At 44.5% G+C, this 27,254-nt stretch overlaps 6 protein-coding genes and 1 long non-coding RNA gene across 7 annotated transcripts; 2 read left to right on the plus strand and 5 right to left on the minus strand.

The window, feature by feature from the left end:
- Positions 1–554: 554 nt before the first annotated feature.
- Positions 555–1,906, minus strand: LOC117903165 (uroporphyrinogen-III synthase). The gene has a single exon (XM_034815010.1). It carries the CDS (start codon positions 1,587–1,589, stop codon positions 726–728), a length of 864 nt encoding a protein of 287 aa, XP_034670901.1. The 5' UTR covers positions 1,590–1,906; the 3' UTR covers positions 555–725.
- Positions 1,907–2,553: 647 nt separating this feature from the next.
- Positions 2,554–3,736, plus strand: LOC117903166 (calumenin-A-like). The gene is made up of 3 exons (XM_034815011.1): positions 2,554–2,586; positions 2,639–2,882; positions 2,943–3,736. Exons 1-3 carry the CDS (start codon positions 2,569–2,571, stop codon positions 3,461–3,463), a joined length of 783 nt encoding a protein of 260 aa, XP_034670902.1. The 5' UTR covers positions 2,554–2,568; the 3' UTR covers positions 3,464–3,736.
- Positions 3,737–3,746: 10 nt separating this feature from the next.
- LOC117903163 lies at positions 3,747–6,192 on the minus strand. The gene is made up of 4 exons (XM_034815007.1): positions 5,974–6,192; positions 5,519–5,905; positions 4,798–5,458; positions 3,747–4,725 (listed from the first exon to the last, which is right to left on the minus strand). The coding sequence occupies exons 1-4, from the start codon at positions 6,051–6,053 to the stop codon at positions 3,772–3,774; spliced, it is 2,082 nt and encodes a 693-aa protein (XP_034670898.1). The 5' UTR covers positions 6,054–6,192; the 3' UTR covers positions 3,747–3,771.
- Positions 6,193–6,443: 251 nt separating this feature from the next.
- On the plus strand, positions 6,444–8,247 carry LOC117903164 (protein MAK16 homolog A). The gene is made up of 4 exons (XM_034815009.1): positions 6,444–6,580; positions 6,638–6,684; positions 6,743–7,526; positions 7,905–8,247. Exons 1-4 carry the CDS (start codon positions 6,566–6,568, stop codon positions 8,073–8,075), a joined length of 1,017 nt encoding a protein of 338 aa, XP_034670900.1. The 5' UTR covers positions 6,444–6,565; the 3' UTR covers positions 8,076–8,247.
- Positions 8,248–9,924: 1,677 nt separating this feature from the next.
- LOC117903167 (protein enhancer of rudimentary) lies at positions 9,925–11,731 on the minus strand. Its single transcript, XM_034815012.1, has 3 exons — positions 11,614–11,731; positions 10,865–10,979; positions 9,925–10,800 (listed from the first exon to the last, which is right to left on the minus strand). Exon 3 carries the CDS (start codon positions 10,789–10,791, stop codon positions 10,477–10,479), a length of 315 nt encoding a protein of 104 aa, XP_034670903.1. The 5' UTR covers positions 10,792–10,800; positions 10,865–10,979; positions 11,614–11,731; the 3' UTR covers positions 9,925–10,476.
- Positions 11,732–22,139: 10,408 nt separating this feature from the next.
- On the minus strand, positions 22,140–22,541 carry LOC117903649. Its single transcript, XR_004649521.1, has 2 exons — positions 22,332–22,541; positions 22,140–22,258 (listed from the first exon to the last, which is right to left on the minus strand). It is a non-coding gene; the product is annotated as an uncharacterized LOC117903649 (long non-coding RNA).
- A 700-nt stretch (positions 22,542–23,241) lies between these two features.
- Positions 23,242–23,908, minus strand: LOC117903648 (chromobox protein homolog 1-like). Its single transcript, XM_034815949.1, has one exon. The coding sequence runs from the start codon at positions 23,796–23,798 to the stop codon at positions 23,337–23,339; it is 462 nt and encodes a 153-aa protein (XP_034671840.1). The 5' UTR covers positions 23,799–23,908; the 3' UTR covers positions 23,242–23,336.
- Positions 23,909–27,254: the final 3,346 nt, after the last annotated feature.

Consider the following 27,254-nt stretch of genomic DNA (forward strand, 5'->3'; position numbering starts at 1 on the left):
TTCCGATCACGCGGTTCAGAGACATCTCTTTTAAAACAACCTTGCTCAGGTCACACACCTCGTATTTTTAAATAATCATACTAGTATTTTTGCCAATTTTCTTGTTTCCAGTATTTTTAGGCACGCGGTATGCGTCACAAATGCACCACATCGAATCCTAATTCGTGATCAGCATCGAATTCCTGGCCGTTTGCCATTAAAATCTCAACTATACCTTATGGCAATAATTCAATTATTTATTCAAAATTATTATAAGAACAGATTAAGATGGAAAATTCAGAGATAGTCTCGTCGACATGTAACATTTCCAAGTTCCTGCCTAAGCACACAGATAACGTAAGTGGGATGCTGCGAAAGAATTCAAATCCCAATACGATTTAAAAATTCCCCACGGAAACGGGAAAAAAACCCTCCATGGGGAATGGAAACGATTGACAGCGTAAAACGATTCTCAACAATCGATGAATCGATAAACACTTACTACTTCGTTTGCGCGAATGCCCTGCCAGTTTGAATTTGACCCACAATCCAGAAAAGCGAATCCTAATTTTAGATTTGGATGAAAAACAAAAGAAAAACAATTTATTTCTGAGGGAGGTGAATGAAATTCGATTAAGAAACAAACAAAACCGTGCACAGCATTCAATGCCGTGCCCGGGCCATTTCTTTTTTGTACATTTTGTCGACGGACAGTCACTGCTATAAATATTAAAATGAATCAGATCCTAATTGTTGTCCAGGGCGGAGGCGGCAGCGGCCGCGGCCCGTTCGAGCTCCTGCATCTGCTCCCGCTCTCGCACCAGCCGCTCCCTGCTGTCCTGCGGATTAAGCAGCACCTTCACGAGATGCTCCACCGTCGGCCGCTCCGCGGTGCAGTAGACCTTCTGGCCCTGCGACTCCAGGGCTCGCCGTGTGCTCGGCCCGATGGCCACCAGCTTCCAGGGCTCCAGCGAGATGTTGTGCGCCCGGAAGTACTCCATGGCACAGGCAACGCCCGAGGGCGAGAAGAACGCCAGAAACTCGACGCTGTCGCCGGCCTCCTTCAGTGCCCGCTCCACGCACTCGCCCAGCTGGGGACTGCACTTCGTTTCGTAGACCTCGCACGCGTCCACACAGAAGCCGTTCTCCGCCAGCTTCGAGAGGAGGGTGTCGGTGGCCAGGTTGCCGCACGGCAGCAGCAGCGGCAGATCGCGCGACCCATCGAACGTGTCCACAATGTACTCGCCCAGGTTGCGGGCATTCCCCGTCTGTTTGCCGTGCGTGAAGAGCTGCTGCAGCGTGCTGAGGGCCAGGTTGTGGGTCACCTCACCGACGGCATAGTTATGCAACAGCTTCCAACCACCTGGCAGCTCGCCCAGCTGCAGCGCCTCATTGACGGCCTCCACGCACCGCGGACTGGTGAAGATGATGCCCGCGTATTTGTCCGGCGTCTGCAGCTTGCCGCCCAGCTCCTGCAGGTTCTTGAAGCCGAAGCACAGCGTCGGCACGAACACCGGGTTGAAGTTGTGTCCCAGCAGCGTCTCCGCGTACACATCGGTGCTGTCCGATTCGGATTTGAAAATAATCACCGTCCGCTGGCGGCTCGTCATGGTGCCTGTTTGTGTTTGTATTTCTGTTTGGGGCCGTCCCGTCGATGTTGGACTCGTCGTTCGATCAGATTTATTGGACCGACGGACACTCGACGGATCGCTCGGCGCCGGCCTCGTTCAAATGATTTATCGCTGCCGAGTGTTACTGCCCCGCTGCTCCCGCTCCACTGTGTGTGTGTGCTGCGGCTGTTTTTTCGGCTATTGGCTGTCTGCTGGCGGCAGTGACCGAAAATATTTGGATTTACTTTTAGCCTGCCGCCGCCTGCTGCTTAAATTGCACTTGCACTTTTGTCACCTCTCTCCCTATCCCTCTTTCGCACATTCTTATCACTGTGGCGGGGATGCCAGCCTAGCTGGTTTCGATGGTCTGCGTGGCGCTGCCATGCTGTTAAATCAACTATCGATGCAGCAGCGATATTTATATGTATACAGCGGCTTATTCCATGTAAATTTAAAGTAAATTAAATGCAAATACATTATTTAAAAAAGATTTACCAATGCAAACGAATGTATACACAATGCACATATATGTACAAATTTGCCATATCCAAGAAAATTCAAATTTTCGGACCTAGAGAGGGTGAACAATTATTGACTAAATTGTACTTTTTGATTAAATGTATGTAATTCGTTGCTTGTAAGGGTATATGTGGATACTGTAAGTTTAATTTTGTGGCAGCACTGAGAAAAAGCCGGCTTATCTGGCGTTGCCACCCAGCCAGTTTCTAGCTTATCTATGCCATAGCTACCCACTGGTAGGCAGGCCTAGTAACATGTTAAAGTAGTCCATGTAATACATGTTAAAGTATTCGTTTGCATTGGTAAGTAGACTTTTGATGAAAACTATCGTTTTAACTGACAAACAGAGCAACAAAATAACTTGATAAAATTAAAAAGTCAAATTGAACGAAAAAAGACAGAGATGTGGCCGACGACTGGATTTTTGTGGCTGCTGCTGATTGCCGCAATTACCGCCAAAATGGCGGCTGCTGCAGAGGTAAGTCCTGAGAGTTCTGTTCCTTTTCCTAATCTAAGCTCTGCAACTCCAGGGCGCAGAGCCCAATTCGTTGGATGATATGATGCGTCGCTTGGGCCAGCTGGTCGATCGCGCGGACGAGGACAGCGATGGGCTGCTGACGATGTCCGAGCTGAAGGAATGGATTGGCCGGACATCGCGACGCTATATAGAGAACGATGTGTCGCGCCTCTGGAAGAGTCTGAATCCAGAGAACAATGACACCATCCACTGGGACGTGTACCAAGAGACCATCTACGGCCATGGCGCCTTAAATGGTAAGTGCGAAGAGAGAATGAAGGAGCAGAGTTGCGTCTCATTTTCGTCTTTTGCCACAGATGTTCAGTTCTACCACAAGGGCCTAATAAATCGCGATCGACGCCGCTGGAAAGCGGCTGATACTGGTCGGGACGATAGCCTAAACCGTGATGAATTCACTGCCTTCCTGCACTCCGAGGACCACCCCGCCATGCGCGAAGTTGTGCTCCAGGAGATGTTCGATGACCTGGACCGGGACCGCGATGGCAAGATCTCGTTGCCGGAGTATATGTTCGACATGTACCAGCCGCGGTCACCGGACATGGAGCCGCCAGAGTGGGTGGCCAACGAGCGCGATGTGTTCCTCAAGTTTCTCGATCAGGACGGCGACGGGTCGCTGAATGAGGTGGAAGTGCGCCAGTGGATTGCACCCCATGGCCTGGGCCTGACGGATAGCGAGGCGCAGCATCTGTTGCTGGAGGCCGATGCCAATGGGGACGCAAAGCTGACCAAGAAGGAAGTGCTGAAGAAGATCAATGCCTTTATGAACTCCCCGGCCACCGAGTTTGGCCATGCCCTGCTCCGTCATGACGAGCTGTAGCCCAGCACAAATGATATTAATTGTGCAATTTATCATGGTAAATGCATGTAAATACTCTGCCGTCTTTAATGCTTCCGTTTTGGGTAAATGAACACAAGGCTTCTATATCCTAACATCTGGTTCCCTTAAGCTCTAAATGCTAAATAATTTACAATATCCGTTTCTTCAAAATGCGTCTAAGAGGTATAAATAAAGTAAGTCTACAATTTATACTGTAAGCGTATGCGTGTGTTTGTGGGGCAGTGAGAGGAAACAGCAACGAAAAGAGCAAAAAAAAAGATAAAAATTATGGTCGAGAATAAAAAAAATCAGTGCAGCTGCGGCCTGGCATTGCCCTCGACCCAGTTGCGCAGCAAGTCGCCCGGCTGCAGTGTGATGCCATCGCGGGCGGCATGCTGCTGTCCAGGATAGTCCCAGTTGGAGCTGGCTGCTGCATGCGAGAGTCCTGGCGAGGGTGCACCCAAGGGAGCGTAGTAGGCGGACGGAGCACGTGTGGGCTGCCATAGAGATTCCGGTCTATGCTGCTGCGACTCAAAGCCCGAGGATTGCGAGGAGGTGCGTGAGAGCTGCTGCTGCTGCTGCTGATGCTCCTTTTGCTGCGACGGTTTGGCACACTGCTCGTAGACACTCGGGTTGAGGCTGTGCGTGACCACCCAGGCGCCCACATCGCGCTCACTCTGTGGCACAGGCAGCCGCGAGGGCGTCAGCAGATTCTGCGTGGAGCGGCTGTTCATCTGTTGCATTGTTTGTCCGCTTAGATTGTTGTGCCTGTACCACTGTGAGCTAGGCGACAGCAAGGAGTCATTGTTCAATGCGGCAGGCGTAGGGCCCTGCCGCCAGTTGCCAGTTGAGTAAACAGTCGAGGGGCTGGGTCGGCTGGACAAATGCAGCGACTCCATGGACAGACCATTTGGTAATTTTCTGCTGCGCTCGGCCAAGCCGCGCGGCCGTAGTGTGCTGATGTCGCTCGAGGGTGAGACATGTGACAGGTTCCGGACGCTGCCATTGGGCAGGAAGTTGCGCTGGTGCCGCAGGGTGCTGATGCCGCTCGAGGGTGAGCCGACGCTCTGGCCGGTCATATTCTGGCCGCTGCAGGTGCTCAGCTGCTCGGTGATCATGCTCATGGTGTCCTCATCGGTGATGCACTCGTCCGCGCACAGGCGATGAAAGCTCTCGCTGGCCGAGTCCTCCTGGTGCCTCTGGCTCAGCAGATTGGCGCGGTTTGTGGCCAGCAGAACGAGAGTCATCACACTGCCCAGCAGCTAAGAGGAGAGAACAGAATTGGGGATCAGATCAGAGCCCTTGTAGCCCCCGCTGTCGTTAAGTTTACTCACAATAAAGGTGATGCCATCGATGTAGGGCAGCGGCATGGCCATGTCCATGGCATAGACGCTCCAAAGCAGCAGTATGAGGGTGAAGCGCGTCAGCCGTAGGCCATTGGTCAGCTTGTGGCAGAAGCTGAGGGCAAGCATCGCATACGGATAGAGGCCGATGAAGCAGGAGCTGAATGTTGCCTGCTGCAGCTGCTGCTGGCTGAGCCCGCCCGAGTACAGCAGCAGCTTGCCAAAGGTGCGAGCATACAGCAGCAGCTTCGCAGACGCAACGGTCGCCCGCTGTTCCAGCATGCCGTCCACAGCGTCCGCTGTGACGCGAAGCAGCGCCCACACATGGGAGTACAGGTAGAACAGCGCCGAGCCTATGTGTTCGCCCAATACCGTGTGAAACTGTTGGCGTGTGGCCGGGGGCAGACTGCAGACCAGGCACAAAATATTGCCCACAGTGAGGAGGGCCATGCACTGCTGATAGCGATGCAGTTTCTGCTGGCGCTGGGCACTGGCCAGGCGGTTGAAGTGCGGCTGCTTGAGCACGGCGGCGCCCTTGATCAGGAAATTCAGGATCTTCGAGCTGATCACCATTTTGTTCTTCTCGTGCAGCACCTTCTTGGCATGCCGCTCACAGCTGCTGCACAAACGGAACTGCTGCTCCAGCTGCTCTCTGTGTTAGGGATAGAAACTGATTTCTGTGTTGTTTATTGGCTGCCAGAAGAACACTCACTTGTAGACCTTGAGCTCCCGCTCGAAGCGCGACTCGTGCTTGGGCTCAAACTGCGAGAGTTTCTCGATCTTCAGACGCTGTGCCTCGTTGCACTGGTCGCAGAGGCCATTGCCTGGCGTCTGCTGCATGGCGAAGGCGGAGCCGGCCACGGCATCCGGATAGTAGGAATTCGCACAGATATTGCTGGTCTCGCGCGATGAGCTGTGCTTCTGCGACGAGCTGGCACTGGTGTCGCGCTGCGACAACATATCCCGATTGTAGTCGCCGTCCTTGGTGAAGCCATTGTACTGTTCGCACTGCGGACAGGTCCAACTATTTCGCTGGACATACGGGACGCGTGAATTTTGATTGCAAAACCAGCAATTTACAGTCGCATTGTAGCGGGAGCTACAAATATATATGGTATATACACGAATATAGTTATCATTAATAATTGCACCATGAACTCTACTTACCGTATATTGTCGTATACTCTTTTCAGACTAATGCCGATTACCAGTAAAATTGCAAGAACGGGGAGGGCAAGCTTGAGCATCTTTTTGGCCAACTATGCGATGTACAGCTCCACACCGGTGATTTGTCTTTACTTACTCTTGACTAGTTGCTAGTAATTAGCTAATTTATCTATATATTACCTATAGATGCCAAAATGTCTTTTCGCGCGCCGCGTACCATAACCCCACTTTTAAGTAATGCGGTAATCGATAGTTGACACCAGGTGGCCAGGTGTGGGCCATTCTGTCTATCGGATGACGTCAGATGGTCACATTGGAAGTCAGGCGATAACAAGTTGCCTTACCCCTTCTGTTTTGCCTGGGATGCGCAATCATACAATTAATTCTTGCAACCAAAAATAAAAATTCAAAATAAAAAACCATCTGTTGATAAAATATTTCAAATGAATATCGATAGTAGGCACGCGCATATCGGTAGCAGGCCATCACTATGTGTTTTCTTTTGAATCGGCGCATTGCACGTGTTTCAAGTTGAAATTGCAATTATAACCGCGTTTTAGCCCAAAGTAAAGCCCAAAGAACTGACCTCACCATGCAGCACGACGATGTGAGTACAGATATGGTATACTTACGGCAGATAATAATTATAACGCTTATATTAAAGGTTGTTTGGAGCATTATCAACAAGTCCTTCTGCTCGCACAAAGTCAAGTAAGTGGAACACGCACCCAGATCGGAAATCAATTTATAAATTTCTCTGTCCACGCAGAACCGACACACGCACCTTCTGTCGCCATGAATACAATCTGACGGGTCTGTGCACGCGTCGCACCTGTCCGCTGGCCAACTCGCAGTATGCCACCGTCCGCGAGGAGAACGGCATCATCTATCTGTTCATGAAGACGGCGGAGCGGTCGCATATGCCCGCTAAGCTGTGGGAGCGCATCAAGCTGTCTCGCAACTTCAACAAGGCCATCGAACAGATCAACGAGAACCTCGTCTTCTGGCCCAAGTACATCATATCCAAGAACAAGCAGCGATTCCTGAAGATCACCCAGTACCTGATGCGTATGCGACAGCTGAAGTTGCGCCGCCAGAAGCTCATCGTGCCGCTCTCCACCAAGATCGAGCGCCGTGAGACACGTCGCGAGGAGAAGGCCCTGGTGGCGGCCAAGATCGACAATCATATCGAGAAGGCGCTGCTCGATCGTCTCAAGCATGGCACCTACCGCGACATTTACAATTTCTCACAGACGGCCTTCAACAAGGCCCTCGAGGCGGAGCGTATCGAGGACGAAGAAGACGAGGAGGAGGACGAAGAGGAAGAGCTGGAGGTGGAGCGGGAAATGGAGGTGGACCAGGAGGCTGCCGAGCTGCATAGGGATCTGCTCAGCGAGGAGTTTGTGGAGGCCGAAACAGACGATGAAGACGACGACGACGACGACACCCAGAGCGAATCGGGCCAGCGTGAAGAAGTCGAAATGGACAGCGACTTTGGCCACTCCGACGATGATGACGATGACGACGATAATGCAGATGCTGATGATATTGAGGTAGAGTATTGTTGGGCGTTTGTTTTCGGCAATTTGGCTTCCATTTTGAGCGTAACAATTGGTTTTATTTGTGGCTTTATTTGCACACACAAAACACACAGAAATTACCATAATTAGAGAATGAGAAATGAGAAACGAGTTCCGGCCGAGACAAGCTCAGTGCAACGACTGTCGACTGCATTCGTCTGTCTCTGGCTCTGGGTCGGAGTCGGGTGCCGGTGCCGTAGAACGTTGCTTCTGTTTAGAATGTTTTTTCCATTCGTTGGCGAATGGCGCGAGTGCGCGCTCTGTACGTTGCCAAACGAATTGCCGGAAACAAATAGAAGACCAAACCATAAACCTCCCAAGCGAATTTGTTGCTAATATTTCCAATCACAGGATATTAAAGTGCCAGGCAAGAAATCCACCAAAACAAAAGCGAAGAAATCAACGGATGCTGCTGGTGCTGCTCCATCAACGACGAAACGCCGACGCGCCAAACCCAAATTGGAGCTGGAGTACGAGTATGAGGTTGAGACTGGGGCGGAGAGGGAGAAAGTGCGCTATTAGCCAGGTACTGGAAGAGTTCACAGCCCACAGAACACGCCCACATACCTACAGTCCCCCCTACCCACCATTAGGATTTTAAGCTTAAAGTTTATTGCTAATTAAAAAAGAAACTGTAATGCCGCTTAAGAATAGTATTTAAAGAAGTGCAAAACATAAAAATGCATCCAACATTTGTGTCGCCTCTGAATAAGAGCGGGAGGGTCATACATGTCGCATCTCGCTCTCATCCAAAAATGACATTGAATTGTGAGTGAACGCAAGACAGAGTGGAATGAGATGACAGTGAGAGAGTTGGTGGAGGGGAGAGAGCGCGCGCGGGAACCAGTTTTTATAAATAATCTTAAAAAAACGTATGAAACTATTTTTGCTAGAGTTTTAGTTTTTGTCATACCCCTCCCCGACCCAATACCCTGTCGATGGTTAGATTGTGGGTAGATTCGTCTTCGTATCCATAGATAATGTAGACCAAAATGGGAGCACATATAAGAAAGAATCTAGAGATCCCTTAATTCTTTCCTTCTGGAAACCATACCATGAATTTTGATTGCTTTTTAAATTGTTTTGAGAGAATATTTGATGCTAGAGAAGTTCAGCTGGAAAAGCATTAAAATTTGTGTGGATTTAAAAATGTAAGAGGAAATTAAAAATAATCTGGAAAGGGCTTTAAATAATAGTAAAAATCCCGTGGATTATTGCTTTGAAGAGTGGTTAAAAGGATCAACAAAATTCCCATTAAAATAAATTGCATACATGTTTGGTTTTTGTGTGTTATAAAAGTTCTTGTTAATCCCTGAAATATATTTTAGATGGCCGCAAAACCTTTGAAATTTTTAGAAATTGCATAAATTATTTATTTATAAGTAAAGCAATCCATCCCAAATGTTACAATTGACCATAAAATAATATTTGTTAACAAAATGCCAAAGCAATTGAATTTTATACTCTCTAATTAGAAGTAATCTCCGTCGTCGAGACTTTTACACTATTTTATGGCTCGCTTCTGGCTTGTTGTTATTACATTTGTATTAAACAAAATGCTGAAGTGCTGGCTTGTTGGCTAATTAAATATCGCATGCCAAGTTCAATGCAGCTGAGCACAGTCATAGCCGCAGAGCCAATCCCATAGCCGGAGAGACAGCCAGACACAGACTCAGACGCCAAGGTCGTGTATGGGCATCGCACAATGAAATGGCCAAAGGTTCTGTTTGGTCGCAATCGATCGAGCGTTTCCCCCTCTCATAAAACTTGCAAGTTGAAAGGTTATAACTTTATAAAGCCATGAGAAATCGTGAGGAAAATTATATGCGGAAAAAAAAGGGCGTGTTAGGAGTGGCTTTAGATGTCTGCTTGAGATATTCCATGAACATTATTATCTATTGCTTTTAAGGGAAGCCGAAACCGAGATTCACATTAAAATTATGAATAGCGTCCACAAATGATTTTCAACTAATTTACAGAAAAAGGAAATAACTATAGGAAATTAAGCGCAAGAAACCATCAACTGAATGCTGACAAAGAAGAATATTCTTAAACAAAGCTCAAGTAGCCATTGGTTTTACAGGAAAATATATTTTACTTATTTTCCAGAAAGATTTCTGAACTAAAACCAATTGATTTAGGTGGAAACTCTTTATTTTTATATGTATTAATCACTTATCTAAGGATCACACATAGAAATTGCTGTTATGAGCATTTCCACATGCTATAATCCGTTAAAATCTATAGGAAAACCCCCCCTAGAATTCCTTCATCAATCGAGTGGGAAACCCTCTTCGCTAAAACATTTTAAAGACCCCTATTAAAAACCATCAACAACTTTGATTGGCCATTAAATGAGTACACCAGATCGTTCAGTTACGTGTATATACATTATATTAGTTGTTGTAAAGTAAGGATTCCATTTCTAAGTTTTACAATTCTCTCTAGTTGACCCGCGTTTGCGGATGCGGGAGCACAATTGGTTGTTTTTGCTGAGTGTGTTGTTCTTTTTTTTTTCTCGTATTTTTTATGCGTGTTGTAAATCTTAGAAAGAAGGAAACAAAAATATATATCTATAATATATTTTTTGTGTGTATTATAATTAAAGGATCACAACACGATTCTTCTGCTTGTGTCAGGAGTCGTGTTGTCGCATTTTCATGGCATCTTCCCACAGAAATTGCATTTGTTGTAGTCTAATTGCGTTTAATTTGAGTGATTTCCTTTTGTCGAATTGCGTTTAACGGTGTACGCATTTTTGTATCTGTACCTCATATTTGGCTGGTCGATTGGCCGTATCTGTATTTATTTTGTTTTGTTGTTGGAGCTATTGTTTCCCTCGTGTTGTTGTTTAGTGTTGATTTTTTTGGTTGGTTTATTACCCCCGTCGTTTCCCATACAAAGCCCCTACCGTGGATGGGTTTTAGGCATTCGGACTGAATGCCGCCTGGCGGAGCAGCACGTAGATCTTCTCCTTGATCCACTCCTTGTTGTAGGGGGCATAGGTGTTGGTGCTCTTCTGGTACACCATGCAGCTAATGTCCATCAGTGTGTCGATGAAGTCGAACAGCTGGCTAATGTCGTAGGTGATGGTCGGTGTGTTCGGATTGCGGCGCTTCAGATGCTCCTCGTAGATCTTGCACACACCCTCCATGCACTCGTTGACGCTCTCATAGTCGCAGTAGGTACGGGTCTCCGGGCGTGCTCCCGGCTGCACCAGCAGAATGGTGTGAGACATGGTTGAAGTCTGTTGAGAAGGAAAGATTTCAATTAGAATTAACATACATCTGGGGCGCGGTACTCCCACTTACCTTTTTTTCTTTCTTATTTCTCCCTATTGTTTAACTTATTCCGAGACTTTGCCCACACGCCTACGGCTTGCTGCTGTTACGTTGACCCACCAACAAATGAGTCTTCTGCCCGATGCTGCAATATTTTAACCCAAAATTTATTCATTATTAATGAATCAAGTTTCCACAGCGGGTGCCAAAGCTTATGATACCCCTGAAGACACACATTGCATGGCAATGGGCCAACATTTTGTCGCAATTACCAACTTTTTTTTAACATTTTAAGCTAGTTTTTCCCCTTGGTTCCGAATAAGAAATACATTTATTTTATGGCAATTTCTTCTTGTGGCAGTGTCTTCAGCCGGCATACCCTGTGCACCTGAAATTCCTCCTAAAAAAATCTTTTGGTTCCTCCATCTCACTCACACACACACGCACAAACGCTTGCATGTATGCAATACATGTGCGCGGAAGTGTTTTGCTTTTAGCGGCATTTTTTTTCAAGAAAATTTCACAATTTTCACTTGAAAAAAATATCTGCCTCACCGAATTGTGCATGTAATCCACAAAATGCTGGGCATTTGTTTAAGCTGAATGCATTTTTTTAAGGAATTTAGTAATTGTTTTTGCCGCTTCACAAGCAAACGCACACACATGCACCCATGCTACGCACACACAGGCAGAGGGCCCGCACAGCGCCTAATAGTTTGTTTTTGCTTCCATATTTCTTGTTTTATTTACAGTTTACTTTTATTTTATGCATTGCTTACCTGAGTTTGTTTGGGGGCAGAACAAAAAATGATTTATGCCGGCTTTTTGACGTAAATTTTGCGTTTCGGCTCACGCTCAGTGTGACCGCGGAATAATCTATAAAATTTTCCGACAGACCCTCGGAAATATACCGAAATGTACCCTTCATTTTCAAAATATACTATAAATATACCATAACTCTAAAATCATTTCCCATGACTTTGATCTTCTGCTTAATATTACCAGCTAATTAGGACTCTCAGTTTTAAAACTGTAATTTTATACAATTAACCAATCAATTCTTTATAGGATTGACTAGCTTTAATGACTTATATTTATTGTGATAGCCAAATAAGGCTAAAACTAAAAAGGTCACCAAAAAACTAGCATTAAAAGTACGTGAGTGGGAATGGAATGTGACGTCATTTGACAATTTGTTGCTGGCCAACCGATGGTATGGTAGTATGGGTACTTGTGTACCCTATTTGCATTAATTTATATTAAAATTCCATTTTCATACGAAAATCATCCCCGATTCGGTCGACAGAAATTGTAGCGCATGTGAATACTAAAGTTAAGAGCAAAGTATTATTTTGTATCATAGAAGTTGGTTTTTCTTTAATAGCATTCGATATTTCATTTTGCGAATGAAATTACTTCGAGATTTTGGATGAATATAGCAACATATGTACCAACAACTAGTGATAAAATTAGCCACGAACATCTACGATATTTTTCTGCGATAATGAAAAGAATGTGGCGGCCATGTACAAATAGAATTTAATAGATTGATGCAATTGATTAAATTAAACCATTTTATACCCATATACCGTAAATAAACCTTGAAATCAGTTTCAACGTCATGGCGTCTATGTTCTCTTATTTTGAAATAAAATGAAAAAAGAGAAACGATTTATTACACGATTTCTATGAATCTTGGAAGTTTGCAAGTGTTATGTTGCTTAGAGAAGTATCGAAAGCTGGAGAATTGGTGAACTATTATTTCTAATAAAATTACACTTTTTTCTTTTAGACTGGCAACTCCATGGTGCGTTCTCGCGCTACCAGATCGCCAAAACTCCAGCTGTTTTTTTATTTTTATTTTTTTTGATCGTACTGGACCAATTGGAAGACCGCCGATCAGACCAACGACACGATCGGCTAAATAACATCGAAATTCCGTGATTTACGTATATTTTCAGTAAGCGCGATCGGCGTTTTTGTCGCTCTCTTTGTTGTTGGTGTTGCAACACGTGAAATGTTTGGTGCACAGTAAAGGCGCAGACGCAGCCGCCGCCGTCGTAGTCGCAGAGAGTGTCGTCCAATTGTGCAAGTGTTGTGTTTTGTGATTTTTTTTTGTTAACTGTTAATTGAAAAGAGAGTCGCGTTGCCCTGATCCACTCTTCATGCACGCGTGTCGAAAGTTTTATGCCGCCCGCTCTCATTCTCTCTATCTCTCTCTGGCTGTCTCTTTTTCTTCGTTGACTGTAATTTGCATTGGCGCTCTGTAGCGGATTCTACGGTTGATCGAATCCCTAAAACGTATTCGTCGCCTCCCTCCCCTACAAAACACACACACCAATGTGTAGATCTGTGTATATTTGTATTGTTTTTCGTGTTTTTTTTTTGTAATGCGTGATTTTTGTGTGGCTTAAAAGTGTGTGTGTGTGTGTGTTTGTGCTGTGAGTGTCCCGATGTTCTCTGCAGCCAATGGGAAAATCAAGGTGTGCAAGACCCCCCCAATATCATATTTCCGAAAATTGTGTTACCCACAATCTTGAAGATACACTACTCAGCCGGTTTATAGTTACAGATTTAGGTATTGTCAATCTTGAAGATAAAAATCAATACGATTGGATATCTCATGGACATTGTGTACTGTTTTCAAAACAGAGAATCGACTTCCCTATTATTTGCCTAGATATTAAAGTTTAAAGTTTACCTAAAACTCACCTAGATAGGATTACTATTAAAGCCACAAAAACTACTCAAAGGTGTGGTTTGGAGACCCATGCATCCCGTATATGTAGACTTTTCCGAAATATGTAGATTTACATATGTTGCTAATCGTTCCGTGTGTCGATCATTTAATGTTCATAGTAGTAAAGCCTTGCCCCTTGTCTTGTAGCTGCCTTCGGAGGACACGGCTCTGGTGACTTCTCCACTGCGCTGCCTCTTCAATGGACCCTTTCGCGATCTGCACTTCAATGTGAGCGGCGACCATCGCCTGATACCCGTCCACGATGTCGTCTTTCTCGATGACTTTGAGCGCAACGTCAAGCCGTTGATCTACAGGCCCGTGACGTCAGAGACATTCGACAGCGGTGGCGGTAGCGGCGGCGGCGTTCTGCTAGCCAGCGAGTCGTCCGAGAAGCCGCCCCACAACATTTATGCTGATGCTGCCAACAGGTGAGTCAAAGTGCCGTGTGCAGTTTAACCTTGAACTTGTTTCGATCAGTCAAACCCGTTAGAACCACCTCAGCCGGAGGAGAGCCTTGGCTTTCGGATTTCAGGTTTGCTCCCCCGCCCGTAATCGCACGAGGTTCTCTCGCGTTGTGATTCATTTGCTTCGATGTTGGTGCCTATACATGGATTGCACGCGTTGATGAGCAACGAGGGAAAAAGCAAGCGCTACCTTATTTACGGACAAACTTGGACTACAAACTGTTGAATTATGAATTCTGTGGTTTAAATTTCATTTAAAACTGCGCAGGGATTTAAAAACATGATTTGTTTACACGCTTGATTGATTTCTAAGACTATTCACACTGAATCTTATATAAATTAGCTGCTTTTCGGATAAATGAACTGCTTGAAACTGCTTCCTTACTGCATGCACGTAAACACTGACATGCAAGCAGTGCGATATATCCTATTAAATGGTTTATTTTTTATGATATTTCACATGCTAATTTCCACTTTCTGTTGGGCACCACTGTGCGTCAGCTCACCTGTTTCTGGCCTGGTTATAATTTGTCTTGTTTTACGCTCGTACTCCAGAGATGTTTGCTTTTCATGGCTCTGATAAATGGGGGAAGGAACACTCTCCTACGCTAAGATAAGAACAAAGGCGCCCCCACCAGTGTGATGAAACATTATCATTATCATAAAAGAAAAGCAAAGAAAAGTTCTCAGCGATTACCGCTTTCGACTACTGGCCTTTTGCTCATGGAACGCATTGTCACCAGCTCGGATTGTGCCAAGTGCTTATCAAAAATGGTTGCTTTTGCGTGTTTATTGACTTTGCTTTACCTCTATTCAAATTATTGCAATTCACGAGTGTATCGCTCTGTCTTTGGGCTAATTTTAGATTTTGGCACCATGCCTCATGAGGAATTGGTTTCTATTCATCTTTATTTCAACTCCCAGCTGCAATCATTGCAGAGCGTCCACCATGTCGATTTTATGGAAATTTCTTGTGTTTTTCTCTAGCTTCTTCCGCAGAGTTTGCTTATGTATTTCTGTTTGAGTTGTTGTGAATTTTTGTGTTGAAGGTTGGACATCTTTTTTGGGTTTTGCTTGAACGGAGCTTTGATTATTAAATTCGTTTCGTTTAGCTCCGCTTCGCTTCTTGTCTTCTGTCTGCACGTGGCAGCGGTGCCTCGCTTTATTGCCTCACCGTCCTCATTGCCGGCAAAAGTTATGTGTTGCCCTTGGCATTGACCGGTACGCCGGCTGTTCGTCTGGTCGGTGGCTCATTCGCTCGTCTGTCGCATAATTAAAGCCACAATTCCGCTGTCCATTGTCCGTCACCAGTGCAACGACTTCAATTAATGTGCAACACCATAATTGGCAGCGTGACCCCCGACATGATTCTTCGGCCATTCGACACAGCAATACCGAGCGACGACGCTGCAATGCTCCTCAGCTCAGAGGAGTAATTATATTTTTGCCATCACCCCAATTAAACGCTTAAATCAAGTCTGTAATTTATTTAAAGTCTGCAGAGGGTTTCGTAACAAAAACAACACGAAGAGAGGAAGAAGATGGTAGTTCAAAGTGAGTTGTTGAAGTCAGTTGAAAAATTGTCTGTTGTATCTTCACTCTGACTGAAAGATATTAATGCATCTTCGGCTATTCATTGTCGGCTACTTGTCGGGGTGCATGGTGTTGTACCTACCATATATATTTATATTATATTTATATTGGCATTAGTGGCATCATTTTTGGTAATAACTGCCGGATTGCGCTCCAACCCATTAACCAAAGCCTTGCCCGAGATGGTGCACTTGCTTAGGACTTCCGGTCGATGCTTGAAGTTGATTATGGAGGCATGCACAAGCTCCAAAGGCTAGGGATACAAGTGTACAAGATACAAGAAACCAAAGAGACCTCATCCTGAATAGTGAGGCTCCTGTGATGGATCCATTTTGGGTAAACTTTGTCGCAGAGTTACAACCTGATTCAGCAGCCAACTCCTTGATGTCTGAGATTTCAGAATGCAATCGTTCCAATTCAAAACTCTTTGAGTCTTAGAGTTTAGAGTGTTATGGCGATGCTGTTGCAAATATTCAGCCTATAATCCATTGAATGATGTATTTTTGTGGCCAGGTTTCATCATCATCAGCAACAAGGGGGAAGCAATTGCAGAGCCTCAGCGGCATTGAAATGGCTCATTAAATCTTACTCATTGCGGTCTTAGCTCATTTGAATTTTGTATGGTTCGACTGTGCCACGAAGGGGGAAGTGGAGAGTAGCCGGAAGCACCGCCAAAGCAGCAACAGATAATAATTGTTAATTATTTTGTTGTTGAATATCACGCGAGTATCCCAAAACAAAAAGATTCCAAAAATATATATCTAATATCAATAGAATGCAAATAGCAACTGAAATTGTAAAGTCGAATCATTGAAATTGTTTGAAATGTTTGTTCATTCCTTGATTTCTTTCTCGTTTCTGGTGGATTTCATTCCCTTCCTTCGCTCATCGGCAGAAAGTTGGGGACGCAGCACGTGCGAAGGGCTTCCTTCCTATCGCCACAATGTCGCCCCCGAAAATCGCTGACCCATTTTACGGTAGGGGTGCGGGGTTGTAGTCGTCTTACGGACAACAAAAGAGAAACAAAGTAGACAGCATGGAAGAGAGGGACCGACACTGCGGAACAGACAGACCGAATGAGTCTTTGAGTGGCCGTCGCGTTCGTCGTTCAGTGCAGATCTTGCGCTTCTTCTTGTATACCCTCTTAAATTTTGAACATAAGATAATATGGTATCTAGGACTCTCTCTGAAAGACACATTTTGTATGTACTACTAAGCCACACTGTGAAAATGAGCGATTGATGGACAGATAGTATGCGCGAGACACGCTAGAGAGTATTTATTCTCTGTGGAATAATGTTAATAATGATCTAACAGCAAAATAAACTGAATACACCTTATGGGCGGGGTACCTTTCGGTCGGATACGCTTTCGATTTATCTATCTGTGTATCTCCTACCTGTACCTGTTTCGCTGTCTCGCTGTTGCCATTGTTCTATGCTCTCTAATTGAATTAGCCCACACAGAGCCCCAGCCCGTTTGGGGACTAAGGTCTCGCGATGTGAAGCCCCTGAAAGTCGCCACCACGGTGGCCATTCTCCGCTTTCCGTTTCATCCGCCAATTGCAATTTTTCAGTGCGTTCGTTGCAAGTCTCTGTGGAAGTCGAAAGTCCGAAACACAAGTCCGAGATATAATTACTTTATTCAAAACATTGCTACATATTCTATTATTGTGTCAAAAGTGCGTTTTTGTTGTTGTGGCGTGATATCGTGTGAATCGGTCTAAAGAAGAAAACAAAATCGTTTTGAAGGAGTGCCAGGAAGCGAAAAAAATGCCAGAGCGAAGAGTCAGTCAGCGTGATGTCGATGAGATTGAGATCGAGAGCGATGAGGAGGAGGAGAATCTTGAGCAGGGCGTCGGTCTCTCCGTACAATCCACACGGCATCGCCGTCACTCCCCAATGGCCACATCACGTGATGGTCGAGTTATTGGCAAAGTCCCCAATGGTAATCACAAGGAACGGAGCCTGGATCGATTTCGCGATGATAGCGAGGAAGCTATCTTTGAAGATCATGATCCAGAGAACGATGACGATGAACTGGATGATGGCGAAATCGAGTTGCTCGATTAGTAAGTACATTATTCCTTCCTGGTACCACCTGGCCGCCCTGAAAACTATTTACATTTGGGCTAATAATTGCAAAACGATTGCCTGCTGCAGGGGGACTCACATTAAATCTAAAATTGGCTTCAATTTTGTTCCTTTGCTGTTCGTTTTTATTTGACTATCATTTGGAGTACTATCAATCAGAATGAGATGGAAATTTCAATGAATCAAAGATGATTTGATGTCTAAGAAGATAGTCAAGCTCTCAACCGCACATCATCCCATCCACTGGAACAGCGGTGGTGCGGTGGCCCGAATGGAAGATTGCATTGAGCAACGACTGTAGTCCTCCGATAGAGCATCAGGATAGTAGCTCCATATTTTATGGTGTAGACTTTGCAGCTCCCATTTCGTTCCTCTCTACCATCATGCGTCTGTCAGGCGTGGCCTTGGCTCTTTTTCGGTTTCACCGCGGTTTTTGTCGTTGCTGTTTCGCAGCTTAATTAAAATTAATGAAGTACTCGCACATGCGAGTACACCGGGCTCTGTATCCTTGGCTGATGGAGGTGTCGGCCATTACCTGGATCAGTGGCGGAGTGGCGTGGCCCTGCAGGGCCTGCAAATATTTACAAATTTCGGGCTACATTTCAAGCGAGTTAATTGCGCAGAAAATCAGGCGCGGAGCCAGCCTCCTCTAATGAAGATTGACCAGAAACAGCAGCCCCACATGTACTCACAGCCTCCTAGAACCCTTTTGTCGGTGTCTCAATTAGCAATTGAAAGCTATTAATCATTTGGGACTTGTGCCAATGCAAATGAAATGTAGCCCAAAAGTTTGTGATAACAAATGAAATATGAATAAACATTTATGCAGAAGTCTACAAAGCACAAAATGAAGGAGAAACCACTGATGGTACACACACACACACCCACTCCTGCCTGCCTTTGCGTGCCACATGGAACAACACAGAAAACCAGCAGCTTTAATGCATCTGTGGATGCAGCTCAACGGGATTTCGGGCATGTGGCAGCTGCCGAAAAATGTGCCACAAAAGCAGCAGGACAGCGACAGTAAACACTAAAGAAATTTCTGCGATGCTGCGCAGAAATTTGCGCTTTGAAAATGTTTTAAAAAATTGCAAAAGATGATGCCACCATGCCCCAGCAGTGTGCACTTCTGGGTTGGAGGAGGACAAGCATAAATTATCTTTAAGAAGTGTTGCAGGATATTCTTAAAAAATACTTCATAAATGGGAAAAAGTATCTCGGATGCGTGGAGAGTATTTTCATAGTTTTTTTTTGTTGTTGTCCCCGCCCCATTGCGCGTGCATCTCTCAAGGGTATCCTGTATCCTCTGCATCCTGTGGGGGTGTGGAAGCGTACTTTTATTGCTGCCTGCCATTCGCTTTCAGCCTCACGGTTGTTCGTAGTTTTCGTTGCTTTGAGGCATACAGTCATGCAGAGTCCTGCCACTGCCACTGCCACTGCCAGTGCCGGTTGCCACACATCGCACATTTTACGGGAATGTTACGGGCGGTGGGGGCTTGCAAAAATATTTGATGCCTGCAGCGCATCGCTTTAGCCGCATCTCAACGATGTTGCAAAAGGTTGTTGCAAAGCTGTTATGCTTATTATACACGCTCTCGTATGGCCATTGCCATAGCATCCCCCATCCTCCATCCCCGAAGCCAGCCGCATGGCCATTTCCATCCTCATTCAGAGACCTGGCCTGCCCTCCAATACAACTCCATGAAGAACGATTTAAAGAACATTTCAAGACGCGTTTGGACGCGTCACTACTTTAATATAAGGTCGCAAAATGTTCATTCTGTGTGTTCAAATGTTCATACTTCGACCACAAATCCAATATAGCGCTAAGCTCTTCGAGTAACGGGCATAAAAACTTCTGCACAACCGAGCGACAACGAGGAGTTGGAGGAGGAGCAATGTTTTAAAAGCAATTGCCCAAAAGCAGGGAAAACAGTAAAATACAAAAAATATACATATGATTTTTATGGTAACAGAAGTACTGTAATACCCTGTAATCGACTGCGGTTCAGGGTCCTTCAATCAGAGCACTATAATTACTATAATTAAATTTCATGAATAATGGTTTAAGGTTTCCCGAATGCTATCATCATAAGAAGTTGTCGTATTCATTGCCTATTCCTGTATGCCCAACTTCCATTGCTTTTTGCGATGCCGAGGGTATTCATATTTCGCGTGTTCTATGTGGCGTGTGTAGCCCCATGTTTTTGCTGCGCCATAGGATCGCACCCACAGGATGGATGCCTCTGCCAATGGTCGGGGGGCGGCTGCATTGCGTTTTGAGAGTTGCCTTCGGGCTGGACACTGCGCCGTGTATGAGGAGAGGCTATGGGAGAGCGTAGCAGGATGGGGCGTGTGTCCTGCTACCAGAAAGTGGATCCACAAATTCTATTATGCCACATGTCCCGTGCTCCAGGCGCCGCCTGCTGCTGTTGATGCTTTTGATGCATATGCGGTTGTCTATTCGATTTGCTTGGACGCCGATTCGGTTTCGTTTTCGGTTTTGGTTTCTGCAGTGCGTTTCACTTTTGTGCATTTCTTTAGCCTTTAAGTAAGGAATTCCATCGATTTCTGTTGGTACTTCTTTTTTTTGCTCTTAAGACTCTGCTGGAAACATGAAATCCTCTTTAAACATGATGTTTACCGTCAGGAAAAAAGTAAATATTTCTTCAAAAATAAAGACAAACAAGACAACAAAGAAATTCCATGTGTGACTTGTATTAATTTTCTTTGGAGGTATTTATTCGATCTCTGAATATTTTTGGTATTTATTTCCTAAATTGTATGCAGGGAACATTCTCCTGTTGAAACGCATCGTAAGCCCCAAAGACCCTTCCATTTCCTGTCTACTTTAATATTGATTTTCTTCAGTTTGCTCTTCTGTTTCATTTAAACGAATTTTCTTTCATTTTTCCTTTCTTCTTTTCTCTGTTCTCGTTTCAGCGATACGTGAGTAAAGCCCCCAATTTTTATGAAACCCCCAAGAAACAAAAGAAGCTGCGAGATGCTGCCACAGACTGTGGCACGCGTACAAAGGGATCGCAAAATAAAGGGCAGGGCGGGTAAATTCACATTCCATCAGGTATTTTCATTACCTCCCTTTCAATGTCATCTGAGTGCAGTTTCTTGGTTGATTTGTGCGGTAACATTACAAAACATATTATTAAATAATAATATTTGGACAACTCAATGGAGAATGTGGCAAAAATGAAGCAGAAAATGTGTTACAAAGATATACAAAATTGTTTGAAAATAATGGTTTGTATATTATATATTTATATATTATAGTTTAAGGCATAAATCTGTATAATTAAAACATTAAACATAAGTGTTTATGCATTTATTTAGTATTAATTGAAAGTATTTGGTTTATGACAATATTGATGGGCGATAGTTATCTATTGATTCATTTAAAATTGTCTAATTTATGTTTCCAATGCGCATGAATTCTATTTTGAATTTTCGGGTTTCAAAATGCCACCTGTGGCTTTCTATTGATAATATATGTAAGTATATTTACACATACAAAGAGAACACAAACAATAATAATTATATCTTTTTCCTTTTGTTAAGTTAAATTAAGCAGATTTCCAATATTATAATTCGTTAAACACTTCCCATGTCACTGCGAAAATAATTCATTGCTTTTACCTATTCCCAGAATCTCTTACTCATACTCCTACTCTTGCTGGTGCTGCTCATTATTCTCATGCAACAGCAACAACGAGGGACATGTTACATTTTGGGAAAAAAGGAGACAAATGAGGCCTGTGATACCCTCCAAAGGGGAGCGCTTGTTCCCTGTTCCCATCCATAATTACAGATATCTCTGAGCACCACCCTGTCCACACCCATTCCACTGCTCATTGGCTTGTACAACAATCAGGTTTTGCTGCACGTTTTTCTAGGAGTCTGCCCCCACGAGTCCTTTTGTGGAGCGTTACGTATCTTTTACGAAGGCTAAATTTGGTTTGGGGAATTTCTCACAGATTGTTCTGTTTTGGGTTACAAAAAAGTAAAAGGGCAACCAAGGAAGAATGGAAATACATATGTATGTACATATACATAAGTAAAATGAAATGTGATATGGTTATTATAGAATGTGGCTGTCGTCTCCAAGCAGGCACACACACACCCACAAAATGAATCCAATCCAAGCGTATTGAATCGGATCCATAAGAGCAGTTGATTTTACGAGCCTTAAACATGACACTGAAATTAACTGCGAGGACGAATGCATACGCAGATTTTTATGACAGCCAACAAAAAAACAAGTGAGGAGTTGTGGATGCGGTGGATGAATCCGCAATCCGCAATCCGAAATGCGCAATCCACGTGCAAGTGTGGAGTGGAGCGGAATGCGAAAGGCAAGGATTTCCGCTGCGAGGCAATTCTGTCCTCCCTTTTTTTTTCCCCCAGTGTGTGTGGCTCAGATCCACTCTTCCGTTTTTACGAGTATTTGTTTGCTCATAGCAAAAGCTGTGCATCCGTGTACTAATGGGTATCGATGGTCGATTGGGCCTTTAAAGAGCTATAAAATAAATTATGTAGTAGAGTAGTTGATCGACTACATTTTATGTTTGCAATAAATTTAAATACATTACTTGGCGTTGCAGGTGTAGCTCCGCTGCTTTATGCACCTTCTTTGATGTCGTCGTCATCGTAGATCAGTTCAGAGATGATTGTCTCGCTCTCGGGATCCAGCATAGCCAGTTTCCATTTGCCCTAGCCCACGGCCAGCAGTGTTTCGTCTATTTGCCAGTAGGGAACGCACTCGAAAGTCTTGGCCACTTCAGCCACTGGATGACCCAATTGACTGGTTTATATGGTAAAGCGTGCTTAAGTCCAAGCGAAAAGCAGTGCGTCTACGACCAATCCAAACTTAGCCTTTCCCTGCCGTAGGCAATTAGATCAGATCCATTTTATTATTCCGCTACATGTGCTCCACACTGCAGATAACGAGGCGCGCACCGAGCAGCTTTATGAAGCTATTTTTGCTGCTTTTCAATCCAAATCCAATGCTGATCATTCACAAAATTGCATCAATGGCAATTTTGTGCCAATTGTTTATACTTTGCCGGCGTTTCGTTTCTATCGATCAAATTTTATTGGCGCCTGCTATCGATATGGCACTGGCCAAGGTATATTGAGGAAAAGGTGCGTACCTTTTATCGAGGGCCAGTCCAGTTCACAAGCTCCATCCAACTTATATAAACAATTGCATTCATAGCAATAAGCAAACAAACCATTATTATACAATTTATTAGTATTTATCTTGCGTGTCTAAAGGTGAATTATAGCCGCCAGATGCTATCGAGTAGCTATCGGCAGTTGCAAAAATGTGTGCCGTACCTTTCCTCGAATATACCATGCGAAGACAACGAATAAAGAACAAGCAACGGAAGATAGAATAAAAGACGAGAGAAACAATAATAGAGAGAGAGAGGCGTACATTTTGCGTATTGGATTTTATTCGACTATGGAACATTTTGTTATTTTTTAGCTATGTACATGTTTCGTTTAAGACTGGATCAAATATTATTATCATGTTGGCTCGCAGTTTGTCCTAGAGCTTTTATATGCCTTTTAGATTTTCCTTAATTGGAACACTACTTATTGTATGAAAGTGATCGATTTCTCAGAAATTGCTTAGTCGTCTGCTTCTCCGATTTCATCCACTTCCATGGTGTCTCCCTCGTGCGAGTTCCCGAGCCGCAGGCGCCCATGGGGTCGCCATACACGATGCGCTCCACGTAGAAATTAATCACAACCTGTGGGCATCGTTCGTTGGCTTCACTTGCAAGCACCAGATAGGCTCGATCGGAGCCCTCCCACCTCATCAGGAACATGTACTTTTGCCGCACTTCGGTGGCGCCGAGTATCTTTACCGGCACCAGGCCGCGCTCAAATCCGAAAAACTTTCGGGGCTGGCTTTCTGGTGTAGGGACTTGTTCTACGCGCTTTTCCAGCGCCAATTGTGGCTCCTGCGGCTCTGCCGGATCGTGCGGCTCCTTCCTAATTTTCAGCGACAGAGCAATTAAGATTTTCCAAAGGCTTCCAAGTATTTTCATTGCTGGGATAGCCCTCCCACTTCAAAAAGTATTCCAAGCGGCCGTCCACAAATCGTTTGTCATCAACGCGCTCAACTTTGTATTCATCATCCAGTTTTGCGATGTTGCTTTTCTGTTTACGGCTTTCCCAAAAAATTTGTTTTGTTGCCAGCACGGATATGGTGATGTAAAAGGCAGGGCTACAAAACTATAGCTGTCACTATTGAAAATATCGATAGTCTTAGAATGTCGCCGATGGATCGATGCAATTTTTTGATGATGGTGATGGTAATTAATTATTACATTGCAGTGGACAGCCAACATTTTACAGGGTATCCAAGCAGCTTCACCTTTTTTTTTACAGCACCGTTCAGTGGTCAATCAGAGTTCTGGGCTGTCTATCTGGGTTCCCCATGGACGATCGTACCTCGGACTGCCTATTGCGAACCCTGCCAAAAGGCAATCAAAATTCATTCTCAGGGCTTCTGTGGGGGCGTTTCGCTGCTGCCGGTGCTGCTGTTGCATATTGCAGCTTCCGTGTGTGTTGACAGTTTTTGGTGTGTGCCCGTCAATTGAATCGCTGATTTCATTTGCTCTTTGGCCTGCACCGTTGTTTTCTTTTCCCACTTTTTGGTTTTTTTGTCCTAATTTACGGTGGTCGGGGATGGGGATGGGTATGGCGTGCAGTGGGAATGGGATGAATGTTGTGTTCATAAATATGCTGATGCGCTGTGCTTTCGAAATGAAATGAAAATTGGGCTTGAGCTCCGTAAATGTCCTTCTGGGGCCTGTAAATCTCCACTCTACTCCACTCGCTTGCTGTCTGTCCTTCCGCCTGTCTGTCTTTTCTGTCTGTGTGTTGGCATTAATATTGTAAACGTTTTAATATTTAATATTACGCATATGACATGTTGCGCCTTTCCTCTTTTTTATTTGAAGCTTCTCCACATAGCTCTGACATTTAAATGAATTTTCAATAATTTCGTTGTTGGCTTTTCCGGGGGTGTTTTGGGTTGGGGTACGCCACCGAATAGAGTTGTTGTTGCATGCCAACAACACCAACAAGCACTTAACGCCTAGCAAAAAGGACCCTCGTCTTCCCACTTCCGCATACTTACACAGGACCTCCCTGGTAAGGGAGGGGCGGTGTGATGTTGACACAAAAAAACCTACTCCCCGAAAATGGCATTTGTGCAAATCTAATAAACAGCGAACCGCATTAAATTTGACACTGAGGTGTGGGATGAATGGATGTATGGATGGCTGAATGGATACTTACTCGTATGTATGGGAACACATACATACATACATACATATGTACGTATGTATATGGGGACGGGCGATGTAGAGTAGTGGCGCTACAATAAAGATACTTTCATTATAGTCGCAGCACAAAGATAACCCTGTGTTGAGCGGTTGCACGAATCGCTCAAAGCACTCTTATCTTTTGAGCTGCATAACCGATTAAAGGCTGATTCTGCGTAGCCGATTCAAAATTGAGTTCAACTTTTGCATAAGCGAACCAGAAACGATACAGGACCACTTGATATTTTTGGCTTGACCTTTTACAGAACAGAATATATTATTGCACATTTAAAGTGGCTTTCCATTTTCAAACCATTTTTCACTGAAAAACTTAAGACCTGCCTTCAAGCGAAAGTGTTTTTGCGAATGCATGACACATTTTGCTTCTGGGATTTGGCGGCCAAAGGATGCTTTCGTCTTCGTTTTTTTTTTTTTTTTTCGTTTGCCAAATTAACATATCACACAGTTGTCGCAGCGTCGTCCTTGCCTCTTCGCTCTGCTCGACTTGCCACTTTGAGGCGCAACCTTATGTGTCTGCGTGTGTGTGTGCCACTGTGTGTCTTTGCGTGTTTCTGTGGGGGGCATGGGGCATGAAGCCTATGGGCCATTGACTGGCTGTCGCAGTGAGGCCTGCAGTCAGGATGTTTTTATACCCAGCACTCGAAGAGTAAATAGGGTATATTGTATTTGTGCACAAAGTGGATGTATGAAACGCACATAAGGAAACGTTTCCGATCCCATAAAGTATATACATATATTCTTAATCAGCATCAATAGCCGAGTCGATTGAGCCATGTCTGTCTGTCCGTCCGTCTGTCCGTCCGTCCGTCCGTTCGTCCGTCTTGTTGAGCGCCTGGATCTCAGAGACTATAAAAGCTAGAGCCACCAAATTTTGCATCCAGACTTCTGTGTGCTCACACTGTTACAAGTGTATTTCAAAAATGAGCCCCGTGTCCTTCCGCCCCCGCAAAAGGGCGAAAACCTCCCAAAGCTACAATTTTGAAGATAAAAGAAAACTAGAAACGCCATTCCGTAGAGAATGACCCTGTCTATCAGATCTATCAGATTGGGATCCAATTGGACCATTATTATATCCAGAATGAAGAAATTTATTTGCAGTAGCTAAACCCACCCCGTCCAGCAACTTTTGTTTTTTGACATTCTCTCATTCACACTCTGCTTCTGCAGTGTGCGGCCTCTGCCTCTGCCGTCAATCTGCAGTGTGCGGCTCTAGGGAAGGGGGGCGAGCTAAAGGATCGTGTTGGCGTGAGAAGTGTTGTAGATGTAGATGACAAATGAAGAAAAAATGTTAAATTTGACAAAAACCGCTAAGGTACAGGTGTAGCACTAAGTACCACGTATACAAGTTGTGACGCGTAAGAAGCGTCTCACACGTCCCTTCTCCCTTTACTCCCTTTACAACTTCCACATTTATTTAAGCATTTCCGGATCGAGATCTCGTGACAGAAATATTTCCGGGACAATTGCTTTAATTATAATTCAAGCCAGCACTCCAGCCAACGCATCTTCTTCATCTCCCCCCTTTTTACTAACAATTAGTCAAATGTATGTAATTGAAGCGAACATTTTAGATCTATAGATTTCAAAGCGCATGGAGAGTCTTAACAACCAACACCAAGAATCCAATTGCCTTTCCTATTCACTCATACAAGGAAAGAAGAACGAGAGAGCCCAGTCTTGTGTTGTTTTTACAGTTACTTTGCTCTCTCACTCTCAAACGAAAACCAGATATAACCAAAAAAAAGAAACGGCGCATTATGATGGTTTCTGGAAAATAAATATTAAATGTATTTTCCTTTACAATTCCTTTACAATTTACGATCGAGATCAAGTGAAGGAAATCTTTTCCGAGACGATTTATTTCATTTTGATTCAGCCAGCACTCCAGCAGCGCATCTTCTTCTTCTCTCCCCTTTTTACTGACAATTACACAGTCATATGCAAAGAGAGTTCCAAAAATGTGAAATCACCATACACTAATTTAGTCGGCTTGCTCCGAATTCCACAAACGGAAAGTCAAAGTGCTTGACACTATAAATGTGCATCCGATTTGCAAGTAGGAGAGCGAGTCATAATCCACCAACACCAAGAATCCAATTGCCTTTCCTATTCACTCATACAAGGAAAGAAGAACGATAGAGCCCAGTCTTG

The sequence above is a fragment of the Drosophila subobscura genome, chromosome A (genome assembly GCF_008121235.1).
Source record: "Drosophila subobscura isolate 14011-0131.10 chromosome A, UCBerk_Dsub_1.0, whole genome shotgun sequence".
In the NCBI taxonomy this organism is placed as follows: domain Eukaryota; kingdom Metazoa; phylum Arthropoda; class Insecta; order Diptera; family Drosophilidae; genus Drosophila; species Drosophila subobscura.